General features: G+C 40.8%; 1 protein-coding gene across 1 annotated transcript in view; it reads right to left on the bottom strand.

Moving 5' to 3' along the window:
• Positions 1-27,232, bottom strand: part of LOC126297719 (eukaryotic translation initiation factor 2D) — a 119,694-nt gene that overhangs the window by 35,365 nt on the left and 57,097 nt on the right. The window contains exons 2-3 of the mRNA XM_049988858.1: positions 21,873-23,045; positions 7,292-7,381 (exon numbers count right to left, since the gene is read on the bottom strand). Coding sequence (XP_049844815.1) covers positions 7,292-7,381; positions 21,873-23,045 — 1,263 coding nt within the window. The remainder of the gene's footprint in view (positions 1-7,291; positions 7,382-21,872; positions 23,046-27,232) is intronic.

The raw sequence follows: 27,232 nt of genomic DNA, 5'->3' as shown, positions 1-27,232 counted from the left end.
ATTGGCAATGGCAAGGAAAGTGTTTCTGAAGAAGAGAAATTTGTTAACATCGAGTATCGATTTAAGTGTCAGGAGGTCGTTTCCGAAAATATTTGTATGGAGTGTAGCCATGTATGGAAGTGAAACACGGACAATAAATAGTTTAGACAAGAAGAGAATAAAAGCTTTTGAAATGTGGTGCTACAGAAGGATGCTGAAGATTAGATGGGTAGATCACGTAACTAATGAGGAGGTATTGAATAGGACTGGGGAGAAGAGAAGCTTGTGGCATAACTTGACTAGAAGAAGAGATCGGGTGGTATGACATGTTCTGAGGCATCAAGGGATCACCAATTTAGTATTGGAGGGCAGTGTGGAGGGTAAAAATCATAGAGGGAGACCAAGAGATGAATACACCACGCAGATTCAGAAGGCTGTAGGTTGCAGCAGGTACTGGGAGATGATGGACCTTGCACAGGTTAGAGTGGCATGGAGAGCTGCATCAAACCAGTCTCAGGACTGAAGACCACAACAACAACCACATAAATCACTTATACAACAAGTGGTTACATATTCCTCTAAAGCCTGGACATCAAGAACTAAAGATATTGAAACACTGGATGCATTTCACATTAAGGTACTTTGATGAATTATCGGCCCAATCTGTGAAAGAGCAACATGGAGGAGGAGATACAACCATGAGTTGTATATACTATACAAAGACCAACCCCTCAGAAGGATAGTGAAATCATCCAGACTGAGGTGTGCAGGACATGTGACTCGCTTAAATGATACAGAAGTACCAAAAAGAATATTACAAGGAAAGCCAGGAGGGCAGAGAGGACGTGGTCAACAAAGAGCAAGATGAGAAGATGGAGTAATCGAAGACCTTAGAAACATGGGCTATAAAAACTGGAGAGTATTGGCAAAGAACCGATAGAAATGGAAGGAAATTGTAGTAGAAGAGGCCAAGGCTCATCATGAGCTGTAGAAACAAGGAAGGAGAAGAAGAAGAAGAAGAAGAAGAACTGCACTACGCCATTTGTCATCTGTGCCAACCCTGCTCTAAGCTCACAACACTAGTCACATTGCAATCACTCAGATGCTTCCTGCAACTGTCAGCCTACACCACTGCCACAAGAACTATACAACAGCAGAATCTCTTCCTTTCTATTTGAATTTAAAGCTGAATTAGATTTATTAACTGTTGAGATCTACTGTACGTTTCGAACACATAGGGCTGTAAGAGACCTGATCATGGATGTTGCTGTGATGTTTAAACACATCCAAATAATTATCCACTATCCATACTGTGTCTTACTTTATACACCTTATCTTATAGTGTCTTTTCTGTGACGGATTTTTCTGATACGTGTATCAACACCAGTAAGCAGTCACTAAAGAGAAAATCATAGTCCACATTCCAATAAGCTACATTTTCTAGTATGGATCATATAAAGAAATAAACTGGAAAGAAACTCTTGTGTCAGTGCAGAAGTGTGTGCTCAGTCATGTTTTCTGAATAGATAATTTTTTTTGTAATATGAAGGTCCCACCTACACAATATCTGGGGTTCCTGATGCTTCAAAACAATGGAATCTTGTACATTCTGCTGTTATAGTATTTTGATGTATATTCATATCCTCTGTACATTTTTACGACAAATGCATTTCTACGCATACATATTTTGGATGTTCAGTTTAAATGAAATATGGAAAATATCTCGTAGTACCTCTGTCAGCTGGTTCCCAAACAAATGTAAACAAGAATGAGATTTTCACTCTGCAGCGGAGTGTGCGCTGATATAAAACTTCCTGGCAGATTAAAACTGTGCCGGACCGAGACCTTAACTCGGGACCTTTGCCTTTCACGGGCAAGTGCTCTATGAACTGAGCTACCTTGGGTTTTAATCTACCAGGAAGTTTCATCTATTTATTTACTTCACACAGTGCTGAATTAGTATCCTTTGTTGCCTGCAGTTTGTTTTACAATGGGCAAATGTGTTGATATTCTGACAGAGTTGCTGTACAGGACTAAAGTCAACCCCTGGTGCTGAATGACCCGAGACTAGCCACTCAGACATACTTGGTACAAAATTTTTTCCAGTTCCAAAGGACTTTTTTTCTTTTTTCAGTTTTGTCTTAGGGCATAAAAAGAACCACGGTCATATTTGCCATGTCAAAACTGTTGCACATTAATCCCAATCGACAGAAGACAGCTAAACACAGGGATATGGAAAAAAAAGTCTATAAAATACACCATAGAGAAATGGAGATCCTGAACTAAAGTATAATGCCCTTCACCATTTACTACGACAAATAAAAAGTAAAACACTGTTGAAAGTCTGCGTGTTGTTCACTAAAATGGCTGATAATGAATGAATAATACATTCCATCACCTTGCAAATGCAGCTGGTGAGAAAATGAGGCAGCAGCAAGAAGGAAGGTGTTTGTCCTTACTGGGCTTAGGTGTGGGTATGGCAGTGGCTTCACGCCAGCATCTGGGAAACAGGTCCTCTCCCAATACGTGGTTGTCTGTGCAAAAGGAGAAAGTGCTTGCCCTCAAGAGAATGGTGCTGCAACATCTGTATGTTAACAGCAATCTGGTCCTGGTGTGAACAGCATTGCAGCATGCCTCAGTCCACCAAGGGACTGGGACAGGGTGTGGTAAAGAAAAAGTGTGAGGAAGGGAATGTTCTACAGTGGTCAGGATAAAATTTGTAAGATATTCTACCTGGTCATCACAAATGCGGAAATTACGTATGTCGAAGGTCGCCAGGGAGAAGTAAAGCCTCCAGTCGGCCTTCGAAAGCTGCCATTTAGGTGTGCAAGTAGGTGAGGGTAGGAGCCAGCAATCAGATGGCACATGGGAAATGGTCACTGAAGTACGTTTCAGAGACAACAGATCACAGGAGATGATGGGCAAACTGGGTAGTACAGAAGGAGAGATTCAACTGGGAACAGGTGAGAGTGGAGTCTGAAAGAAATGTGAGTGCTCCCATGTTAAGGCAGATGAGATTAAGGTGATTGAGAAGGTCAGCCAAGAGGGCACCTCTCGGGCAGGTTCTGGGTGCACATTAAAGTTACTGAGCAGTGGAAAGGGGGGAAGGGAGTTGCCCAATGATCTGGAGGAAGTGACACCGGATGACTGAGGGACGTAACTTCTACAAAGGGAAAAGGTCAAGTGAGGAAGGAAAATGCAGACTGCAACAGCTTGGAGCCAGGTAGTCAGGGAGATGGGTTGACTATGAACATCATCCTGGACGAACAGCATGATACCCCCATGAGATGGAATGCATCCTGGGGGACGAGGGTAGGAGGGGGGGGGGGGGGGGGGAGGGCAGGTCAAAGTGGACTAGGAAGAAACGCGAGAGCTCAAAGTGGTCGTGAGAATGGAAATTTGTTTCCTGGAGGCAGGGTACAAGCAGATGTTGCGATTCTAAGAGCAGCTATTAGTCCTCTTTTTTCGATTGAATACCACAAATGTTCCATTGGAGGAGCTTTATGGTGAGTAAAAAACTAAGGGTGTCACCTCAGCAGCTGCCGAGTGCCAGCCTTTGAAGACTTGCTGCTACAGGGCACGGAGGCAGGAGGATCCTGCTCCACAAGATCTACAGAGGAGTCAGCATTCTCCTAATGTCAGTTTGTGGAGTCCAGGGCAGAAAAATGGTTGGCGGTGCGCACCAGCAACATGGAGGTTGGCCAGGCTAGGGTGTCATGTGGCAACACCGTTGGCGAGGTCAGCAAAGAAGAAGACCGTTCCCTTTGTTTGACATCTTGGAGCCTTTGTGGCTGACAGAGGAAGATTCAGATGTTTGCTGGTTGGAGGGACGTAGGAAGTCTTTGCGAGAGTATTTCTTCTGTTCTTCCCGGCCTGCTGGTTGTGTAGCAGGTGACATCACCTGATAAGGTGAAAGTTTCGTGGCTTGTTGCACAGCCAGAGGAGGAGATGGGGACACTCCTATACTCTGGGCAATTTCACAACCGCGGTGCTAAATTTGAGGTCTCATGTCTGCGTAGCCATGTACTTTGTGAAGCAAGTAGCAAAAACAGTAATGTACATGCCAGATGAACATAGGGTTTCCAACTAGTAAACAATGTGTGAGTGACCAGGTAAGGCACTTTCTCCTTCACCCTGATCTCCTGGACAGCCCGCTCACTTAGATACATGGGACAATCATGGGAGGAGGCAGCATTGTCGCCATTTTAGCTGATACAGTGTGGAGGAGGAGGCAGACAGTCGCCCTCATGAGCATCCCTACCACAGGTTACACATTTGGCTGGGTGTCAACAGGACATTCAGGTGTGGTTGTAATGATGACACTTGCAGCATTGCATAAGGTTAGGAATGTATGGTCATACTGTGATAACTTCATAGCCTGCTTCGCTCTTTGACAGGATCGAGCGAGATGGCGCAGTGGTTAGCACACTGGACTCGCATTCAGAAGGACAATGGTTCAATCCCGCGTCCAGCCATCCTGATTTAGGTTTTCCGTGATTTCCGCAAAACACTCCAGGCAAATGCAGGGATGATTCCTTTGAAAGGGGATGGCCAACTTTCTTCCCCATCCTTCCCTAATCCAATGAGACCAATGACCTGGCTGTTTGGTCTCTTACCCCAAACAATCCAACCCTGACCAAACCATTTGATGTTAGAACTATTCTACCAAAAGTGTGAAAAAAAGCACTTGTGGGCACTAAAGATGCAGCTACTTTTTTCATCACCCGATGGACTGCAATGATACCCTGATCAGAGAGGTATGTTTGGACTTCTGCCTCAGTCAGACCATCAAGCAGGCAAGTGTAAATAACACCATGGGAAGGATTCAGCATTTGATGGGCCTCGACACGAATAGGATAGGATAGCATAGGAGGAGCGAAGCAGCATGCAGTTGTCATGCTTGAGAATCACAAGTTGTCCCCAAAAGCAAAATGCCATTTCATAAATAAAAGCAGGAGTTCACAGGGCCAGCAACTGCATCAACACCTTTCTGAATAATGAACAGATTTACCATAGCAGAGGACTGACTGTCCTAAATACACAAAACCAGAAGGAACATTTAGTAGACGTAGAATGAGAAGAAGCTGTTTCAGTCATTGCGAGAAAATCCCATGATTGCCAGCGTTTACAATGGTGCGCTCCTTCCAAGGGTGCCCCTCCACAGAAGGGGGTAGACCTGCCTAAGGCGATTGTTCACACCGCAGTGCACACCTCCCAAATACCTGACAAAGGAACCAATCAAGAATTTAGGATGGTAGCAACTACAGATGTCTCCCCTCCCTGGACCTGACCTTTACATGTCTACCTGTAGCTGGGAATTATGCGTTACCCAGTCATCTCTTAGACATCAAACGTGTGGGCTGCCTTTCAGGAGTGCACGTGGAGGAAGAAGAAAAAGAGAAACCTCAAATACCGAAGTGGAGGAAGGATAGGGGAAGGGGAACGAAAAAAGAAAGAAGGAATGAAAGACAGTGGAGAGACTGTTCTGATACTGGCAACTGAATCTGCAGAACACATTTCCAACAACATCCCACACATATTCCTCACAGGAAAGACATGCAGCACGGAAGGGAAAAGATGCTATATTAGTCCACTTTCAGTTGAAATATTCATGGACCGTATCGCACAACATTTTTTGAATAAAGAACATTTAAGTGTAAATTTTACATACTGTTTCAAGTATGAAGATGACATACTGTGTATGTGGACAGGAGTACAAGATGGGTCATCATCATCATCATCATCATCATCATCATCATCATCATCATCTTTATCTTTTTCCAAAGCTTATACAGTCAACATAAAAAATATTAAGTTCACAGTGGAAACTGGCAACAAAGTCATGAACTTCCTAGATGTAACCATCAACATCAATACACAAACACACTGTCTCAAAACTTCTGTAAAACTATAGCTACAGGCTGAGTAATACCTTATTACTCACAACACCCAGTAACACACAAACATCTGACTTTCTACTCAGTGGGGCACCATTTCATATCAGTTCCCATGCCCTAAGAAGACTTCAGATCAGAGTTAGACATAATAAATTTTATTGCGTCAACCAGTGACTATAATCCTATCCTGATTGACTACAGCTTGCAATATGAAACAAAAATTGAAAATTATATCCATTCCTCTAAGCTACCTCTGCTGCTCGTTCCACTGTTTGCAGGAAGAGGTGTACAACACCATACATAGGACCATTATCACAGAGTTCAAATGGCTCTGAGCACTATGGGACTTAACATCTATGGTCATCAGTCGGTATCACAGAGAGTAGTAAAAGCTACAGCTATAGGACTTCCTACTATATGAAGAACAGCACAGTCCAGCGTATTTTCAATGGCAAAGATAACGCATAATTACTAACCAACAGTGGGTTATACAAAATATTCTTGTACTGACTGTGGTTTTATATCAGTCAATCAGGCATAGACATAGGAACTAGGCTAGCTGAACATGAACACAGCTGGAGGCTGCAGAATTATAACTCCACACTTGCTGAGCATGTACTGAGCAAGGGCCACAGCTACCAGCCACTGCCCCAAGTCCTTCGCTTAACAAACAAATGCCAAAAACTCAGTCTGTTGTAAGTCCTGTAAATCAATTAACATCTGGCCCACAGTTGTGATTTAATATAAAATGGCCAAACACAACTTAATACTTCTATCCTTCTAAAATTCACTTAATCCTCTCAGTTTTCCAGTTTAAGTCTGATGATTGCCTTGTAAGCTGAAAACCGGTTAACTAAACAAATAATCCTGTAGAAATACACAGTCTTGTGCTTTTCATTTATTATTATGACACTCTACAAAGAGGCAATGGAAGAATTAGCTAACATAACTCGAATAAAATCAAATATTTTCATTACTATGACAAATTATCAAATTACTAACAAATAGAAAACCAATATTGCTGTAGAAATTTTCATACCTGTGATTCCACTAAAAACTTCAAGAATCTGCACATCTGTTGAATATTTCTGTTTACTACTGACAACACACAGCAATGCAATCACTAAAAACAATTTATTTTGAATCACAGTTGTATGTAATGAACTGTGAACAGCTGCTTCTGCCAAGTATTGAACACCAGTATTTATTTATGTCCACTGAGCTGGAGATTTGGACGACTACCTGCTGAATGGAAACTCTCCACTTCATTCAAGCAGATGAGCAAACACGGCTCACCTTTCCATCTGTCATGGAAGTGTTAGTTATGCCATTTAATGCATGTTTATAACAATAAGTAGCATGCAGGCAATAAAGCCAAATCTATACTGTAGAACAATCAACAATGAAAATATTACCTTCGATCTGAGGTACTCTGCAAGTTTTCCTCCTTAACATAATCAGTTATGTGTTTTCTCAGAAGGCTGACAGGTAAACTTGTGCCTTTCCTGGAAATGGATATAGCTGTCTTAACGTCTTATCATCAAAGTGAAGATACAGCATACATTAACATGCACATTAATAGTACAGCATTGCTCAGTTTTGTTCTTACAGTCTAAAGGTATACATTTGTTAGTTTTTTTGGCACAATACTTTCCGTGTAGACTTTCTAATAACAAAACTTCCTAGAAGATTTAAGATGTGTGCTGGACAAGGACACGAATTGGGGACCTTGTCTTTCATATGGAATGTTCTTGCCCACTCAGTTATTCACGAACGACTCATGACCTATGCTCATAGCTTAACTTCTGGCAGAACCTGTATCCTAATTTCTTAACTTCTTCGTAATGATGTTTTACAAAAAATTAGAAACAGTAAATATAGATTTCATTAACATCTTACATCTGTAAGTTGTGTAAGGTAAGCATCATGTCTAGGCAAAAATTTACACACACACACACACACACACACACACACACACACACACACACACACACACACACAGACACACAGAGAGAGAGAGAGAGAGAGAGAGAGAGAGAGAGAGAGAGAGAGAGAGAGAGAGAGAGGGGGGGGGGGGGGGGGGGAAGGAAGGGGGTGGAGACAGGTGATGATGATGGCAACGACGAGGAGAAGGAGAAGAAGAGGCTGAGTGGATGAGATTGTCACTGCAAAAAGAATAACCCAGAACTCTTGGTAAAAACAGACTTTACGTGCCAAAATGAAACATTATCTATCCCCCCCCAAATAAGAGTCCACCCAGTGTCTTACCATTGCGCAACCTCAATGTTAATATTTATTTTATTTTTGTATCGCTGTACACCTTAGGTTGCTTCAGGTATCTCAGTATATTTGTTAGTTCTTTGATCATAATATATCTGTGATGGCAAATATTGAGAACTTAACTAATCTGGGATGAATTATGACCATTGAACCCAGAAAACAAATTGTGCATATTTCAAACTCCGAGAGATTTTTCAGCTAAAGGAAGCATTTTAAATAAGCAAAAATGGCCAAACACATATGAAAGCTTCCATTATGGTATCAGTGGGTAGTCAATGGATGCAAGTACTCAGCACACACATGTAGATTGCCAATCACAGTGCTGCAACAGCTTTATTTAAAAATGGTCAGTAGTTAAAAACACACCTTCTAAACATATTAGTTTCAATCTGTGAATGATAAGTTGATGTAGAAAAACTCAAGCTGAAATTGTATGACGACACAAAATTCAGAGAAATTCCACGTGAGTGTGGATCACATGAAATTAATCCTTGCTGTGGATATAATACTTTTGATGGCAATGGCAAAAAGAGTGACACTGAGCACACTTACTAGTGAGACACAGTTCTCTCGAAGGAAACAATCTGATTGTATGTCTCTGAATCTCCAATGGAACTAGTGCCCCTTCAGGAAGGATAATATGAGAAGTGTCATCACATTCTCCCTAAATATAGATACTCAAAAATAAAGTACTTGCAAGTGCTATTGTAAGCTTTTTCTGTGCTGAAAAAGACACATACAAGATTGTGGTTGTGTATGACGACAGATATTTGGCAGAGATTCAGAGTCCTGCAGTATTAATATGGAGTCAGAGACAGTGGATAGCAAGCAGTCACAGCTCCTCATGGTTACACAGACGGCATAAGCCTACAGTACAATAGGCACACACTGTGTCAAATTTTTGAGCTAAAATGTGTGTGCGCATTCAAATTCTGTCAGTTGCCTGAAATCGCCTGAAGACTGAGCCATATCATATTCTGGACTAACCCTGTAAGCTTATAGCAAAATTAGTGGGTTTTGGACTCTCTTACCAGCCAACCATTCATTATGTCAACTTTGTCATCACTGACCATTCGGAACTGCCATTTGTTCCACTAGTCACCTCACCACTCGCATGCTGGATGATAATGAACTTCCTGCTCCCCACTGAGTGAGATAGCAGGGTGGGGACATAACTCCAAAGCCCATACTAAAAATGGCTAAGAGTTACTAATGAGATCTAGTCAGTCACTGACAAACACAGCAACTTCAATCTACACAATTTCACCCGTGAGCTTGCCCTTTCATTGAGACTTGAATACACTCAACGAAGAGGTATCAGGGAGCTTGAAAGTGTGTCTTGTATAGATATACAGTGTTGAGATAGAGAAATAACAAATGAACCATTGAAAGAAACACATTTTAATTTCCTCACAAGAGGGTAATATTTTATAGTTGCATACCATATTTATGTCACAGGTCACAAACATCTGCTCAACATGACACAGCTTGTGCACTGCTTCAAGATTGCACATTGCATCCAGCATTCTCAGCCACAGAAACAGTAACTTCTTCAACAATGTTTGGCACAATTGGCTGTTGTCCTCTCTCAGAAGCAATTCGCAATTGTCAGTTAATCTGAACATCCGAATCATGTCCTTCAACCAGGAGGACTTCTCTGTATACTTTTAATGCATCGATACTCACAAAGAGCAGCAGCACTGCTGCTGCTGTTTTGATAAGACAGCTTTACGAGTAAAGCCCTGCTCAACTTCTCCAGACCCATGTTGACTGCCTGCAACTGTAACGCACACTGATACTTGTGTTTCAATGTACATCATCGTACCAGTACCAGTGCTTAATGGCAAGTCATGACAGTGACACTACTAATAATGAAAATTGTGCAGCACATAGTCTGAACATCATTCCTATGAAGTTGTGTACCAGTACTGTAAATATTTTTCCATCTACACTAGCTCAAGTAGCAAATGTTTATTTACAACCATCATGTATTCAGACAATTTTGCAAGTACTAGAGTTTTTAGTTTCTCTCCGAGTGTCTTGTTACCATTGAAATTACCATGAAGCATGAAGTATTGGTGCAATCTTTCAAAGAGTGGGAAAGAGGATGGAGGTGTAGACTGCATGATAGTAGTAGGAGGAGGAGTACATGGCTGTGTTACTAGTACCTCTATGTGAATAAATTCATTATATGTATGGAAGATTGTTGGGGATTTCTAATCAGATGAGTTTTCCTCTATTTTCTTAAACAAGAGCTTGTGGCACCATGTTCATCAGTCACGCACCCACAAAAGATCTGAGAGGCCCTTAGGTCAAAATACATAGTGAAATCAACTACATAGTGTCCAGTTCTAAAACCTTCATGAAGCATCAGTTTGGCTTTAGCTTGATAATATGACTAGTGCCACAAAACACAGTTTTAGGATCCACCCAAGTGTGTGTGTGTGTGTGTGTGTGTGTGTGTGTGTGTGTGTGTATTCTGACTCTCTTTGACACCATGCATGCCAATTTCTTCTGTCCTGCACACTCTTCCACAGAATTTCCAGGGTGTTGATTCATCTCACCCTTTGCAGTCTTCTTCTTGTGCCTTCAATCTTCCCCTGCATTAATGTCTTTTCCAGTAAATCACATCTTCTCATAATGTGCCTGTAGTAGGTCAGTTGTTTCAGTATCAGACTTTCCAAGGAGCAATTTGGTTTTACTTGTTGTAATAATGAGCTATTTGTTGTCTTTGTGGTCCACAGAACCCTAAGAAGTTTCCTCCAACATCACAATTCAAAGTTATCTATTCTACACTCTTCAGCCTTTCGTATGCCCCATGTCTCGCATCCTTACATCACAACTGGAAAGACCACACACAGTCCTTACTATATGAACCTTTGTTGTTACAATTACTTCTCTCCTCTTAAAACATTTTCCAAGTTGGACGTGGCCTTTCTCCCAAGCAGCAAGTGTCTCTTGATTTCATGGCTGTAGTCACCATCATCAGAAATCTAGGAGTAGACATAACTGAACAAAGAAACTACCTCTATTGTTTCTCCTTCTATATGCCATGAAGTGGCAGGTGAGTTGCCATAATTTTCATGTATTTTTCTGTAGGGTAAGGGGCACATGCAATGATTCCACATGGAGAACAACTATCAACAAAGTTACAGCTGCTCCCATTATGTTCCAATGGTGATAATTTGCTCCTGATGAAGTTCCAGTAATGCCAGTAAAACATTCTGCCACTGCTTCTAACAGTTTTTATGGGCTGAAAGACACTTCTGACAAGTACTGTACCAGCTACTTGTCAGATATTACATCACTTTAAAATAATTAAAGGTATAACATGTTTCATTCTAACTTATTCTGTCACCAACATTCTTAATAATCTTTAGTCACTGTTCATAATTACATCCTTGTAGTCGATGTGAAGCACCTACAATTTACTCAGCATATAAGGTGCCTAAGTGCTGCTTGGATACAGTTTAGCATTCCTCACTCACCCAAATGGGATACTGCATGCTATCTCAATAATTTGGAGATGATGAGTTAATAGTTTGAAATGTCATACTTTTCACATGGGCAACAAATCCCAGATGTCACATTTGTGTTCAGAAACATTATATGCTGTCCAAAAATGTATGACTACTTCACCAAGTGTGGATTTCCATAGATTACTTTCATAGTATATTACACCTGTTATATGTTTATAAACTGAGGTTGTGGAAATCTTCATTACTGTTTGAAAGATCAGAATTAGCTGCGGTAATGGAGAAGAAAGAGAAATTAATCTAGGTAAAGACCTCCACACTTCTGAAATATACATGTATAACGCATTAAATATTTAGAACAGGGCATAATTCATTCAAATGGCCTGATGACACACTCAAAATATATACCCCAGGTGCAGTGGTAGCAGATATCCATTGTCCTCTACACATATTAATATCTCTTCTGAAGCAGTAAAGAAAAGAACATTCTTAATGATTTATATCACAGTCTCATTGTCCTCTGGATCGTGTGGGATAGAAAATGGCGAGGAAGGAAGTTTGTCCAAAAGCATAAATCACAAGCAATCCTGACATCAGTGTCATCACCCTTTTTCCACTACTCACGACAATGTCACTGTTAAGTTAAAAATATCTACTGCAAATCTACTCTGTGTGTAGAATTTAAGTTCTCCAAAATCTGATTCACAGTTGTAAGGAAACACTTGTAAAAGCACAAGTTCCTCAGTTAAGCTATATTTTGCAGAGTCTTCACTGTCAGCAGTGGTATTATTCAGCTAATTTACGAATTCCATTCCTTTATTTGTTCATCCCTTTTACCAAACCCTCCCTTCCCCCTTCCAATTAATATTAACACATACACATCATCTTGGTATGTACATCACATCGAACTGAAGTACAGGGATTAGACAAAAATATTGAGCAGGTTGCACTATTGTATTTGACCATGAATGGCACATGTACAGTGCCCTCAATATGGTGTGAGTGTCAGTCATGGTCAGATCAGTGGTTTGGGCAATTGCAAGTGCATTATGATGGAGCTACGTGAATTTGAATATGGTCAAATTGTTGGTGTTCCTAAGATGAATGCTTCTGCAAACAAGATAGCCGAAGTGTTTGGTGTTTCAAGAGGTACAGAATCCAAGAGCTATAACGCATACAGGGAAAGTAGAAAAACATCATTTGCTAAGCCACAATGGAGATGAAGGTATGTGCTGAGTGACAGTGACAGATTGGAGAGGGTTGTGACAAAAAAGTAAGAGGACAGCTGAAAGTGTCACTGCAATAATGTCACACTCACCAAGCCTGTTAGCACCAAACCAACCTTAAGGGAGCTCCATACACTGGAAATTGCTGGATGAACTGGAAGTCTAAAACCACACATCTGTGATGCAAATGGTGTATTCTGAAAACATGATGTCAAAGTATCATAACCTGGACTACGGAGCAATGGTTGGACGAGTCTCATTTCACGTCGTTTCCAACTTCAGGTAGAGTTTATGTCCCAATAGTGGAGCATTCCAGGACTTGGGCAGCCTCATTATGGAATTCAATGGGCCCCCATGGTTGCTCTACAAGGCCACATTATTACCAACAATCATGTAGCCATTTTGGCTGATCAGGTCAATCCCATGGTACAATGTTTATTTCCCAATGATGGTGATGTGTTCCAACCTCAATATTACTGAGCCCTTGTGGTCTACTTTGGAGAGCAAAGTGTGTGATCACTATCCATCTTCATCATAGTTATCTATACTTGTCACTATTTTGCAAAAAGAATGGTGTAAGATTCCCTTGAAAACCATACATGACCTGCATTTATCCACTCCGAGATGACTGGAAGGTGTTTTGAATGCCAAAGCATATTAGGCCTGGTAATGGGTTGTGTTTTCTGTGTTTTCATATTTCTGTGAAACACCCTATACCTGGTACATGACTGTTGTGAGCTGAGATGCATTACCAATCACTTGACTCCTGGTGGCAATAACCTGTAGCCTTTCTTGCAAATTCCAAGTTGTCACTTCGTAACTCAGTTGGTGAGACTACTACATAAGAGAATCATAGTTATGGTCTACATTAGTCTCCAGGAAACACTCTGGAAATTAATGTTACTTTCAGTTCAACTTATTCTTTACATATATTAAAAGTCAAAAGCTTCATACAATTTTGATTTGCTTACCACACTAACTCAAGCTGATTCTTGGGTGGGGCAAAGGCAAAGGCCTGTGAGTGTTCCAAGCAAAACACTGTTGCATTGAAAGCAGTTTATGAATTATTTATGTGTACTTAGCCTCACATAATAATCAGAAATGAAAGTTGACAGCAGCCCAAATTAGATATGTTCCAACATTACATGAAGCGTATGTATGAAAGACAAGTTATAAACTTAAGAATATTGAGTCTTTACAGCAACTAGCAGCAACAGTCAGTCAAGTGAGATCTAAAAATAAACTGACTGCAAACTCATATAGAGACACTTCAGGCAGAGGCACTCTGAAACAGACTAAATTGAACAGAATGAAAATATACCTAGTTAAAGTAAGTGGTTTTAATTTGCCCAGAACTGAAGGAGAAAAAAATTAAGCACACATTACCAGTGGTAATCTGTTGTGAAGTAATATTGAACACTCACTAGACAGGTGCAACAAAGAATTTGTTTGAGACATGATAAGCAACAAAAATATTTTTGATGACCTGGTTACAAACAGAACTGGTACCTTTTAAGACAGTGTCATTAAGAATCAGGAATGAACAACTTTGATGATGTTATAGTAACAACTGTTACCAATGCAAAATGTGGACTGTTCAAATCCCAGTCCAGCACAAATTTTCAGCTTTCCCCATTGGTTTAAATCAATGCCCACTGGCAGCTAATTTCTTTAGTTCCTTTGTGTGGTAGACCACAACCTTCACTTTCTCTGGAGGTGTAGTCCACTCAAGTGCGAAGGTGAATGCTACCATGTCTAACTGGTTGTTTTTGTCTGTACTGAATATGGCCTCTACCTCTACATGTACATGATTACTCTGCAATTCACACTTAAGTGCCTGGCAGAACCACTTTCACACTATTTCTCAACCATTCAACACTAACAGTACACAGGAAAACTGAACATTTAAATCTTTCCAGGTGAGCTCCGATTTCTCTAATTTTATTACAAAAATCATTTCTCCCTATGTAACCAAGCGTTGGCAAAATATTTTTGCATTTGGAGGAGAAAGTAGGCGATTGAGAGTTCGTGAAAAGATCAAATGGTTCCAAAATGGCTCTGAGCACTACGGGACTAGAACTTAGAACTACTTAAACCTAACTAACCTAAGGACATCACACACATCCATGCTCAAGGCAGGATTCAAATCTGCGACCGTAGCGGTCACGAAGTTCTAGACTGTAGAGCCTAGAACCACACGGCCACTCCAGCTGGCTTGAAAAGATCTTGCTGCAGCAAAAAAACATCCTTGTTCCCATTCCGTTTATCTTAACCATAACACCCTTTCTCTATTTTGTAATAGTAGAAAAGAAGCTACCCATCTTTGAACTTTTTCAATGACCTCTGACAATCCTACCTGGTAAGGATCCCACACACAGCATTACTCGAGCAGAGGACAGACAAGAGTGGCATTGATAATTTCTTCAGTAGAAATTTTCAAAGTGTGTAAAACACAGTCTTTGGTTCATCTTTCCACAATACTATCTATGTGGTCATTCCAATTTAAGTTGTTCATAATTGTTATCTCTAGATATTTAACTGAACGGACAGCATTTTGATTTGTGTGATTTACTACGTGATCAAAATTTAACATTCCTTTTAGTACACATGTGAAGGATGACATACTTTTGATTACTTCGGCTCAAATTGCTACTTTCTGCAGCATGCAGATATCTTGTGCAAGTCATTTTGCAATTTGTTTTGACCATCTGATGACTTTAATAGGTAGTAAATGATAGCATCATCTGCAAACAATCTAAGAGGGCTGCACAGATTGTCTCCTGAATCACATTAGGAACAGCACATGGCCTATACCAATTCCTTGAGGAATGCCAAACATTTCTTCTACTTTACTCAATGACTTGCCATCAATTACAATGAGCTGAGATATTTCTGATATTTGTTTTATGAGAATAAGACAATGGTCCAAGGCATAATCCTCTGCCTAACTTTTTGTCTTCCTTTTTAAATGATTTCAGCTTGCTTTCAGCTGTTAGAATTTTATTTTACCATTGCAATTTCTGCATTAGGACATTTTCAAGCATCTACAAATATAATACAATGTAATCAAACAATTTACAATATAGGTGGGTATAAACTTCTCAATGTATAGTTTGCACACTTCCACTGTTAATTTGATCTGATATTTCATCTATGCTTCATTAGTAAGCTGCTGGACTTGTTAATGTGTGGACAGATTTTGAGAAGGAGTTTCACTGTGGGAATTATTAAAAGCATCTCACATTGAAGTCTGTGCTATATTTCAAGCTCCTGTAAAACTTTGGGAATCTTGGGTGTTTCAGGTTCCTTTAAATTTAGCATGCTTATTTTGTTTATGTTATTAATGTATTTGGCATTAATCTCTTAACTGCTGTCAATACTATTTCTTGGCATTCAAGACACATTTGGTCTGTGCTTTCATAGTTACTCTGGAAAGAATTTTACTTTTATTTTTTGGGGGGTTTGGATGTTACAGTATTGAGTATTGCTACAGTGACCTTGTGGTCACTAATCCTTGTATCCTTCGTTGCTGAGAGGTCAAGCATGTTTTCCTACTCATTTATACTTTTGGGTGGTTTCTTGAACTAATTGAACAAAATAATTTTCAGAAAAAGTGTTTAGTACAATTTTGGATGAAGTTTTACACCTGCCACCAGCTTTGAAGTTGTACTTTTGCCAACACTGAAAGAAGACTGAAGTCACCACCAACTTTAATTGTATGAGTGGGGTACCTATTTGAGATAATACTTATGTTTTCCCTGAGTTTTTCAGAAATCTTACAAGGAGGTGAGTAAAAGTAACCAGTTATTAACTTATTCCAGTTCTCAAGTATAACCTCTACCCATAATGACATGAAGGAACTATCTACTTCAATTCCACTAAAAGATAAACCACTGACATCAACAAATATGCTACTACCAACCATATTTACTCTATCCTTTCCAAACACTGCTAGGTCCTTTGTAAAATTTTGGCTGAACTTACCTCCAGCTATAGTCAACTTTTAGTATCTTGAATTATTCAAGCTCCAGTGTTCTGCATTAGCACCATGAGCTCTGGTTCTTTTCCAACACATGAAAATTTACAACTATAACACCTATGGTTCCTAGGTCATGTTTGACCTGCATGTTTTGAGACTGAAGTCCTATTTGTTCTTTTCAAACATCCTCTAACCTAAAGAAACTTTCCAGTCCACTCCACACAGCACCCCACTACCTGTGCAGCCATCTCCTGTACGTAACAGACCCCTGATCTACTAAGTGGAACCTGATACCCTAACCACCTTATAGTGATACTCTAGGAATCTGTTGCCTACATGGCTATAGAACTGTCTAAGCCTCCAATTCAGACCCTCCACTTGGCTCTGTACCAAAGGACTGGAATCAATCTTGTTGGTGATGCTATGGATAGTCAGCTCTGCTTTCATATTGCAAGCAAGACAGGCCATCTTTACCAATTTAGACAGCCACTGAAAAAAGAGACACTCTCTTCCAATCCAAAGCAACACATATTATTAGTACTGACATGAGCCACCACCTGCAGTTGGCTGCATCCTGTGCTCTTCATGGCATACTGAAGGACTCGTTCCACATCTGGGACGACTTCTCCCACTATGCGCACAGAGCACACACTGGAGTTCTTCCCTTCCTTGGTCACTATATGCCTAAGGCACAGCATTATGCACCTAACAATGGAGCCCCAAGCTACTAGTAATCCCAGATATACTATTATACCCAGATACTGCAGACTGAGTTGCTAGCTCTGAAACAGGAGAAGTGACTGCATCTGACTCGGGATTTTTATCAACCTCAGATAGATGGGTAGATAGGTAGATAGATGTAGATAGATATCCAGGAATCACAGGCACTGCAGATCACACACTGCTTCCACAAACTGCCTCCACTGCTTCCTGTTTTGTACCCAGTTACTCCAGGTGTCTTCAGTCCCCAGGGCTGCTAGGTCCTCGTACATCCAGTGTTGCCTTGGTTGTCCAATGGGGCATTTGGTGTTTGGTTTCCCCTCTAGTGCTATCTTTGCCTGTCTTGCTTCTGGCATATGGGCTACACGGCCCACCCATTGTATTCTTTTGCTCTTTATCTCCAGAAGGATAGTTGGTTGTCACATCAGAAGGTAGATTTCCTTGTTTTTCCTCCTCCTCCATTCTCCGTTATCTAAAACTTGCCCCCATATCTTCCTCACTACTCTTCTTTCAAATATTAATAGTTTTTCCTTTTCTTACTTAGTCATGCTCCACGTTTCTGAACCGTACATTACTGCTGGGCATATCACTGTGTTGTAGATTCTCATCTTAGTGTTCACTGAGATCGATTTAGAGCCTAGCGTCTCTCTGAGTGAATGCATGCACTTCATTCCCACTCCTATTCTTTCCTTGATGTCCATTTTTTTATGTTGTTGTCCATGGTAAACCAAGATCCGAAGTATTTGAGCCGGTGTACACTCCTGAACCTCTTGCCATCCATCTCAAGAAATTCTTCCTGGTCTTGTCTTCTTCATAATTGCATGAACTCTTTTGTCTTGATTCATTTTGAGCACATTCCTTTCAACTTATGCATTCATTCACTTAGTACTACGATGTCATCTGCATATGCGAGACAACTGAAGTTACCATCCATCTGTACTCCAACCCACTCCTGTTGCCTACACTCTTCTTACTTTCTCTAAGATGACATTGAACAGAACACATGAGAGAGCATACCCTTGTCTGAGGCCTGTCTCAATCTTGAATGTTTCTGATTTGGCTCCTCGGAAACATATTGCTGCCTTTGACCCTTCCATACGAACTTACACAATTCACACTAGCTTCTCAGGGATTCTGAAGTCACACATTGCATTGTATAGGCTATTCCTGTGAATACTCTCATATGCACATTGAGAACCGACAAACAGGCTGTAGACATCTTTATCATATTCCCAGTGTTTTTCAAACAATTGTCTTAGTGTGAAAATGTGATCTATTGTCTATCAGTTTGGTCGAAAGCCAACTTGGTACTCTTGCATGTTGCTTGCTACAAATGGTTGCACTTTTCTGAGGATAATGATGGACAGTAGCTTACATGTTACATTCAACAAGCTGATTCCTCTGTAGTTACCACATTCAATTTTGTTTCCCTTCTTGTATATTGAGCATATTATAGACAATTGCCATTTTTCTGGTAGTGTCTCCTCCTCCCATATCAACTGCATCAGTTTATATATCTCTAAGTGTAAGCTCTCACCTCCCTCTTTGATTAATACTGATGTTATTCTGTCCTACCGTGGGGCTTTGTTGTTTCCGAGTCCTTTGAACGTGATCTTCATGTCTTCTTCACTAACTTCCCATTCGTCTTCATCTTTCCTTTCCTTCGTAGTGTCTTCAGGTAACATCTCATCTGAGTCTGGGCATTTCAACAGTTCTGAGAAGTATTCTTTCCATCTTTCTACAATTATTTCTTTCGTCACTTATTAAGATGCTGTTCTTATCTCTAATGAAAAAAGTTGATCTCTGAAATTCACGTTTCTGATTTTTTATGTATTGGAAGAATTTCCTTGAATTCTTGTTTTGGCGCTCTGCCTCAACTTGTTCTAGCAAACTGCTTAGATAAATTCTCTTCTCTGCTCTTAAGATTTTCTTTGTCTACATTCTGAGATTGATAAAATGTTCCCTTTTCTGCTCATTCTCCCTGTCAGCTAGCCACTTCACCCTCATCTTCCCTCTCTTGTCTGTAGCCTTCTGGCATGTCTTGTTGAACCATTTCCTCCTCTTCATTATTTTCTTTCTTCCCAATGTATCCTCCACTACACTTAGTACCGTGGACTTTATTTTTTTCCACTTTTCCTCCCCGTTCTCTCTTGCTTCCAGGGTATCTAGGACCTCAAAACAGTTTTTGATTTCCAAATCACATTTTTCTTTAATGGCAGTTTCTTGTAGTTTCTCAACATTCAAAGCTGGTTCAAGTGTCCCCTTCTTCTTATGCATGTAGGTGAACATGAGTTTAAGCCTGCACACAATGAGGAAGTGGTCTGATGCACAGTCAGCTCCTCTATATGACCTGACGTCCATGACTATGGCTATAGTGCTGCTCTACGAAGATGTGATCTATCTGGTTGGTGGTTCTTCCATCCAGTGAGCACCACGTTCCCTTATGTATTCTCTTGTGTTTGAAGTTAAAACTTACTCTCAGTTTCTTTGATATAGCTAAGTTGATCATTGTCTGACCATTCTCATTGGTCTCATCATGTAAACTGTGCCTTCCTGTAGTTGGTATGTAGAATTCTTCTTTTCCTGATTTTTCCATTAAAATCTCCCAGCACTATCCTGATATTTCTAGTTGGTGTGCTCTCAATTGTTTGGTTGGTTGGTTGCTTGGGGGAAGAGACCAAACAGCGAGGTCATCGGTCTCATTAGACTAGGGAAGGACGGGGAAGGAAGTCGGCCGTGCCCTTTCAGAGGAACCATCCCAGCATTTGCCTGGAATGATTTAGGGAAATCACGGAAAACCTAAATCAGGATGGCCGGACGCGGGATTGAACAGTCGTCCTCCCGAATGCGAGTCCAGTGTGCCAACCACTGCGCCACCTCGCTCGGTCTAAATTGTTTGTTTTAGTTGGTCATAGAACACTTCCTTTACCTCATCTGTTTAACAACAAACAGCATTTGAAATTGGTTGTCAGATGCACTAGATAGGTCTGTTGATCAGCCCCCTGGAAAGTCTTTCACTGCCTGCTACACCTTTGAACAAAGCTCAACTCAGCCATAGATGAAGGCTCAACCACAAAGGCTAGCAGTAATCAAGCACTTATAATGAACCCCTCCCTCTTTTTGAACAGTTTGAGATTGGTATATATTTTTTCATCTGATTGTAGGGCAACACCATTTTGGAAAATAATATCTCTCGTCTTGTTTAGGCTTTTTGGGGGATGATAGTATCTGTAAAAGCATTACAAGAAATGAATATTTGCGATCACACAAAGTTTGTTGTCTTATTAAGGCAAGAGCTGCTACCCATCTATCGATTCAATGCTGCCACCTCTCCAAATATGTTCTCAATGTGTTTTAGAAATAATTGGGATTTCATTGTCAAGAAAATATTACCATTCGCAATCATCCTCAATTTGTCAGGAAATGTTTGGTATCTCAAGTTCATCAGCTTCGGAGAGTATTATCCATTTTATTGCAGGTTACAATGGTCTGCATGATATAACATTAATAAAAATAAAAGTGTGTTCTTAGCTGCCTCTGTCACATTAACTTTGAAACTGCTCTTAGCTTTCTTCTATCATTTACAGATTTTCCATAATGAAATAAAACTGATTAAGACAGCGAGATGGGTTCATGAAAATGCTCAATTTTTTATGTGAGAGTATAGCAGAGTCAAGCAGAAGCATTGGAGTATAAAGGTCTGACTAAATTGCAGATTTTTGTGCCTGGGACTACCACCACCTCGGATAGACAGCTCGTAGACCACTACTACATACCAAATTTGGCATGATAAAGCAGTTTGTAAGGATTGCCTTCAGGTCTGCTACTGAAAACTTGCTAGGGAATAAAAATGCAAAAACATCCAAATTACAAGAACACTGACAAAACTATGTTAAAAAGGTTTCCAGATATGGTGCTGTAACGTGAGTAAAACTTCCTCAACATACATACTGACTACTTCCCTGAAAATCTCAGATCTTATACTGAAGTGAAGAGCAAGGATAATGCTTCCACCATAGTATTAAGGAGATACAGAGAGAGAGAGAGATACAGAGAGAGAGAGAGAGAGAGAGAGAGAGAGAGAGAGAGAGAGAGAGAGAGAGAGAGCTGGGAGGGGAGGTGAGGTCCCCCACTAGACCTCGAGTAGAGGTGCCACGACATACATACTTACAATACTTAAAAAGGACTCTTGAGCCCCTTGATGGGGTAGATATACACAGCTGTGGTTTGACAGAATCACGTACATAATTATTTAACAGTTTAGATTTGGTCCTTGCATGCATAAAATATGTATTTTTTTAAAACTTATACTCACACATATCCAAAATGCCTAAACAAAGGTAGGACAGCAGCAGTCACGACGTACATCTCTTTTATTTCTGGGCTTCCTTTGCCACCTTGATCTTTAGTTTCTGGCTGGGATGTGCAGTTATCTTCTTCTGCATACACAAATTCCCTGAATCTTGGATGGCTAAGATCAATACTCATAATTCGTTGGACACCTTTGGTAAGTTCCTTAACTTTGATTATATTGATTGCGTCCATTTCAACCAAAAACTTTGACAGTTTCTTGTAGCTCGTTTTTTTGACATCAAGTGTCTTACCAGGAGGGCAGGCAGGTAACAAATGCTGTTTACAAAATGTGCTTGCCAGCATTGGGTACTCTGCTTTCTTTGCTGTCGTTTTCAATGCTTTAAGAAAACAGTACATTATCAGCTCGTCCATAAGCTCCTTTTCATCGCTATCTTTTTCTGACTGTTCAGAAGCTTCTTCACAAACTTCATCCATAAGGGTATTTGTATTTGTTATAGAAAATTCATCATCTGCCTTTTCTGTTTCAGAACTACACGATGAGTCAGCCTTTGGTGAGTCTATGACAATTTCACTAATCTGTGACACCAAATTATCTTTTTGCAAAGAATCATGTTCTTCTTCCTCTTTTTCACATGCAAATCCATTGGGAGGTCCCAAATTTGGTACTGCTGTTTTTGTACCTTGTGCCCACAAGTCATCCCCCAGAAAATGCAGAACGCGCACTGCTTTACCTCTCTTGCCACAAAGAAACATGTCTGTGCTTGAGAGATATGTCGTACCAACAGCAACTGGAGCAAGGTTGGTAGTTGTGTTAATAGCAACTCTTTCTCCTTTCTGCAAGTTGCCATATGACTTTGCATTGAATTCACCTTGCAAAATCACACCAGGTAACATGAGGTCGGCTCCACCAGCCAGTTTTGGGAACACCTGTGGCCATGTTGTGAAACAGTACAGAAGTTCTGGAAATTGCCACAGTAAATATACTGTTGGGAAAAGAACACCTTCATATTCAAATACAACTGGATTATTTACAGCAAAGTAAACCATGACTAAATCCTTTGAGTGTGTGAATACTTTCACAACAGATGCTGCCTCCTTATTTGGTATTATAGATAAGACATCTTCCTCCTTCAACTGTGGAAAATTTTTCAAGATCTCAAATCGCAGCTTTTTTCTGAAAAAGAAAAGGAAATGTAGTACACACTGTATTACTACTATTAAAATTGAAGCTGGAAGGTATAATACATTAGTATTAACAAAGAGAGAGTGAGAGTTACAACAAAGTTTAAAAAAATAAAACTGTGACCTCACTGAGGTACCCTGTAACAAAAACTAGAGAGAAGTTTTGTGTAGCATTAATGGAACCATCTCTCCCCACACTCTCTTAGACAGCTAACAAAAGATGAGCAAGGTCAAACTTCAACACATTCTATAAGTTGCATACATTAAATTAACTATGGGATACATCAAATATTATTCCACTCTTACCTCCCTGTTTTCAAATAGTGGTGCATCTACAACTCTATCTGTCAGAGAGATGGTAACGCTTGCTTCCCAAACCGAAAACCTCACCAAACAGCTAATACATTAACTTGACAGTCACATAAACTTGCTATGAATTAATAAAATTAGAAGATACCTAAAAAGGCACTAGGAAAAAATTTCTCAAAAACAACATTCTGCCTATGAAGGAGAGTGACAATTGAGGGACTTGTGTGCAAGTAAACTGAGGTTTTATCTAAAGTTTGCTGTTACATCAGGAGATAAGTCTTGTGGGCGATAGAAGTGTATCATTATCACTTTATGCCCAACCTTAATTTTGAATCTTACCCAAACAGTCTCACATGCAGCTTCAGTTACTATCTTGGTGGATTTAAGGTTCTTGTCTACTGTGACAAATACACTATCTCCATTTCCACTTTGCCAATCCTTTGGATATACCCATAATTTTCGCCAGAGATATCACTGCTATCAATTTCAGGCTTCAACCACCTTTCTGTACCTAGTGTGATGTGAACTTCACAACTTTTCATTAGCATTTCGAACTCTGGCACTTCCTTGGCTATGCTTTGGCAGTTAATCATAAGGATTTTAATATTCTCACCTGTGGGAGGTATTTCTTTTGATCGTATACTGATACTTCTGAGTTTTCTACTTTTGTTATTTGGTTTTGATGCCTTGTGTGCACTCTACACGCAGTCAGCTACCTGAGTAGCACCCTCTGATGTGTAGTCCGTTCCTGACCCATTTAGGGGGACCGTACTGTTCTCTGCCCTATGGTTCAAGTCCAGGAAGTTGCTGCCTAGACTTGTCACAGAACCTTCGAAGTCTCTGGTTCAGTCCTTACACTCAGCTCAGAGCCAAAGGGCCACAATCAGTTCTGGAGGGAATGCTGTTAATTGTGTGCTTCATTGACACTGCAAGTCTGGTGTTCTCAACCTTCTCTGCCAGTCTCTGGGATGACCAAAGGAGGACCTTGGGGCCCAGATGACAGGCTTCATTTGTTCCAACATGCACCACCCTGCAGTTGGTTGTATCCTGTTCCCTCAGTGGTTGCTGGAGTAGCCTCTTCAACATGTTGAATGGGGCCCCAGGCATATGCACTGAGTGCTTCTGGTGTCCTTTCCTGACCCTTGCTGCCATTTCCCTAAGGGGTGCCATCATTCACCACACATTTGAACTGCCAAAGATTAATCGACTCCTACCCTTTCGCATTTGCCTCCTCTTGACCAGGTGAAACAGGTTTACCCAAAACAGGTGAAGTGAGTCCCACTGGCTCCGTTTCAGTTTCAGTGAAAGACAGAATCTCAAACTTGTTGGTTAGGGAGATTGGTACACCACTTGAGTCTTCCCTGGTCCTTGTCCACCTTGTACAGGATGCCTCTCTCTCTACGACTGAAAAGCCACTCACAGTCATGTGGACGATTTCGTACTTTCTGCACAGGGGCCAGGATACACAATAGTGGATAGTATTTGAGATGCCTTTAGTAATGGTACAAGAAATACATGTCTCTCAGGTCGTCTTCTAACAACAATTTGCAGCAGCTGCCAATTGTTTGATGGTGCTGAGGGCGATTTCCAGCCGCTTACAAATGTCAACCAACTCATTACGAGTTCACGAAAAGCATTCACAGTCGAGCTGAATTTTAGCCGGTGCGATGTATTACATAACAGTAAACAAATGACTTCAAATTGAGCCCACTGATTATCTTTTAATCTTTTGAGATACAAAATCGCTAATTCCCTATAAGAATTGAAGCAAACACACAAAACGGGATTTCTATTAAGGCAACAGAAAAACCTTTGGTTAAAATTACTCACTGCCTAAAACTTTGAGGTTTATTATAGTTATAATGAGCAACATTATATACTCCTCTCTATGGGAAAACTAGACGTAACACAATGTGATAGTTACAATAGCTGCTAAAAACTAAAGTCTGCCTGCACAGGCCATGAGGGCCCAACGGTACTGACCGGCCGCCGTATCATCCTCAGCCCACAGGCGTCACTGGTTGCGGATATGGAGGGGCATCTGGTCAGCAAACTGCTCTCCCGGCCGTATATCAGTTTACAAGACCAGAGCCGCTACTTCTCTCTCAAGCAGTTCCTCAGTTTTGCCTCGCGAGGGCTGAGTGTACCCCACTTGCCAACAGTGCTCGGAAGCCTGGAAGATCACCCATCAAAGTGCTAGCCCAGCCTGACAATGATTAACTGTGGTGATCTGACGGGAACTGGTGTTACCTCTGCAGCAAGGCCGTTGACCTACAATGGAAATGATCATATGGCGTCAGTGGCCGGGAGTTCCCTGGCGGGAAGTTCGGCTGCCAAGTGCAGGTCTTATTGAGTGTGACGCCACATAGGGCGACTTGCGCGTCGACAATGGGGATGAAATAATGATGAGGGCAGCACAACACCCCATACCTGAGAGGAGAAATTCTCTCACCCAAGCCAGGAATCGAACCCGAGCCAGGAATCGAACCCGAGCCCCCGTGCGTGGCCTCCAACGCACTGACTGTTCAGCTAATGGGGTGGACTGACCTACAATATCTGCTACATTAACTAAATCACAAACACCAATTTACAAAATAAATAAACAGATTACACGCAGGAAAATGATTGCTTCTAAAAAGTCTCAAATCAGCACTTTTATTTGCGTTGATATACAATGAAATTCAAGATTGATCTGTTCATTGGCAGTAGCTGTGAACCAAAAACACTGATCTGCTAGGAAATAAGTTATGTATCCAAAACATTCATACCGTTAACTTATGGACATATGGTTTTGTAAGCATCTGAAAAATTACAAAAGTAACCTGTCTCTTCCGTAATTACACAATGACATTGGAAAACGATTGTTTTGATCGAGGATAGGACTACTACTCTCAAAAATTTTAACAGCACAAATAAGTTTAAGCCTTCAATTAACGGTAACATTAAGAGTTTATTGTGGCATTCAAGAGTGTTTGAAATTTCATAATATATCGTAATACAAATGGGTATTGATATAGTCAATGAACGATTATGCAAAAGCAAGGTGAAAAGTAAAATATACGAATCTAGAATTTCCAATCAGCACACGAATCTTGTACAAGCAGTCTCACAAAAAGGAAAATTCCTTAGTCAGCTTTTATATTTAAACAAACGGATTTTTCACAGTGCCCACTCCTACACTGACATGCCGAAGAACAACACTGCACCTTAAGATTAAGTCAGTCAAAATTGCTACGATGGTCAGCACTAACAAACCGCGTCTTCTGCCTGTTGCAGCTAGCAATGCAAGGAGCTAGTGGAATAGCTCGGCCTTGTGCGCAGCAAAGAAGGGATCCAGCAAACTACTCACAATATTTATGCCATTAACACACAACATGCCCCCCCCCCCCTCCCCCCGCCCAGAGGTTACAGGAGCTGCAATTTTTTTTGGGGGGTGGGGGGTGGGGGGTGTGGAATGTGAATTATTGTTTTAAGTTTCTTCCAGAAGATGCCCAAATTACCCATCTGCTCAGCCAATGGCAAAAGAAGGGCATTCAGTGCAGGTGTATAGCCAACTACACTCCTGGAAATTGAAATAAGAACACCGTGAATTCATTGTCCCAGGAAGGGGAAACTTTATTGACACATTCCTGGGGTCAGATACATCACATGATCACACTGACAGAACCACAGGCACATAGACACAGGCAACAGAGCATGCACAATGTCGCCACTAGTACAGTGTATATCCACCTTTCGCAGCAATGCAGGCTGCTATTCTCTCATGGAGACGATCGTAGAGATGCTGGATGTAGTCCTGTAGAACGGCTTGCCATGCCATTTCCACCTGGCGCCTCAGTTGGACAAGCGTTCGTGCTGGACGTGCAGACC

Source organism: Schistocerca gregaria, chromosome X, assembly GCF_023897955.1.
Source record: "Schistocerca gregaria isolate iqSchGreg1 chromosome X, iqSchGreg1.2, whole genome shotgun sequence".
NCBI classification, from domain to species: domain Eukaryota; kingdom Metazoa; phylum Arthropoda; class Insecta; order Orthoptera; family Acrididae; genus Schistocerca; species Schistocerca gregaria.
This window is presented reverse-complemented; position numbering and strand designations above follow the sequence as displayed.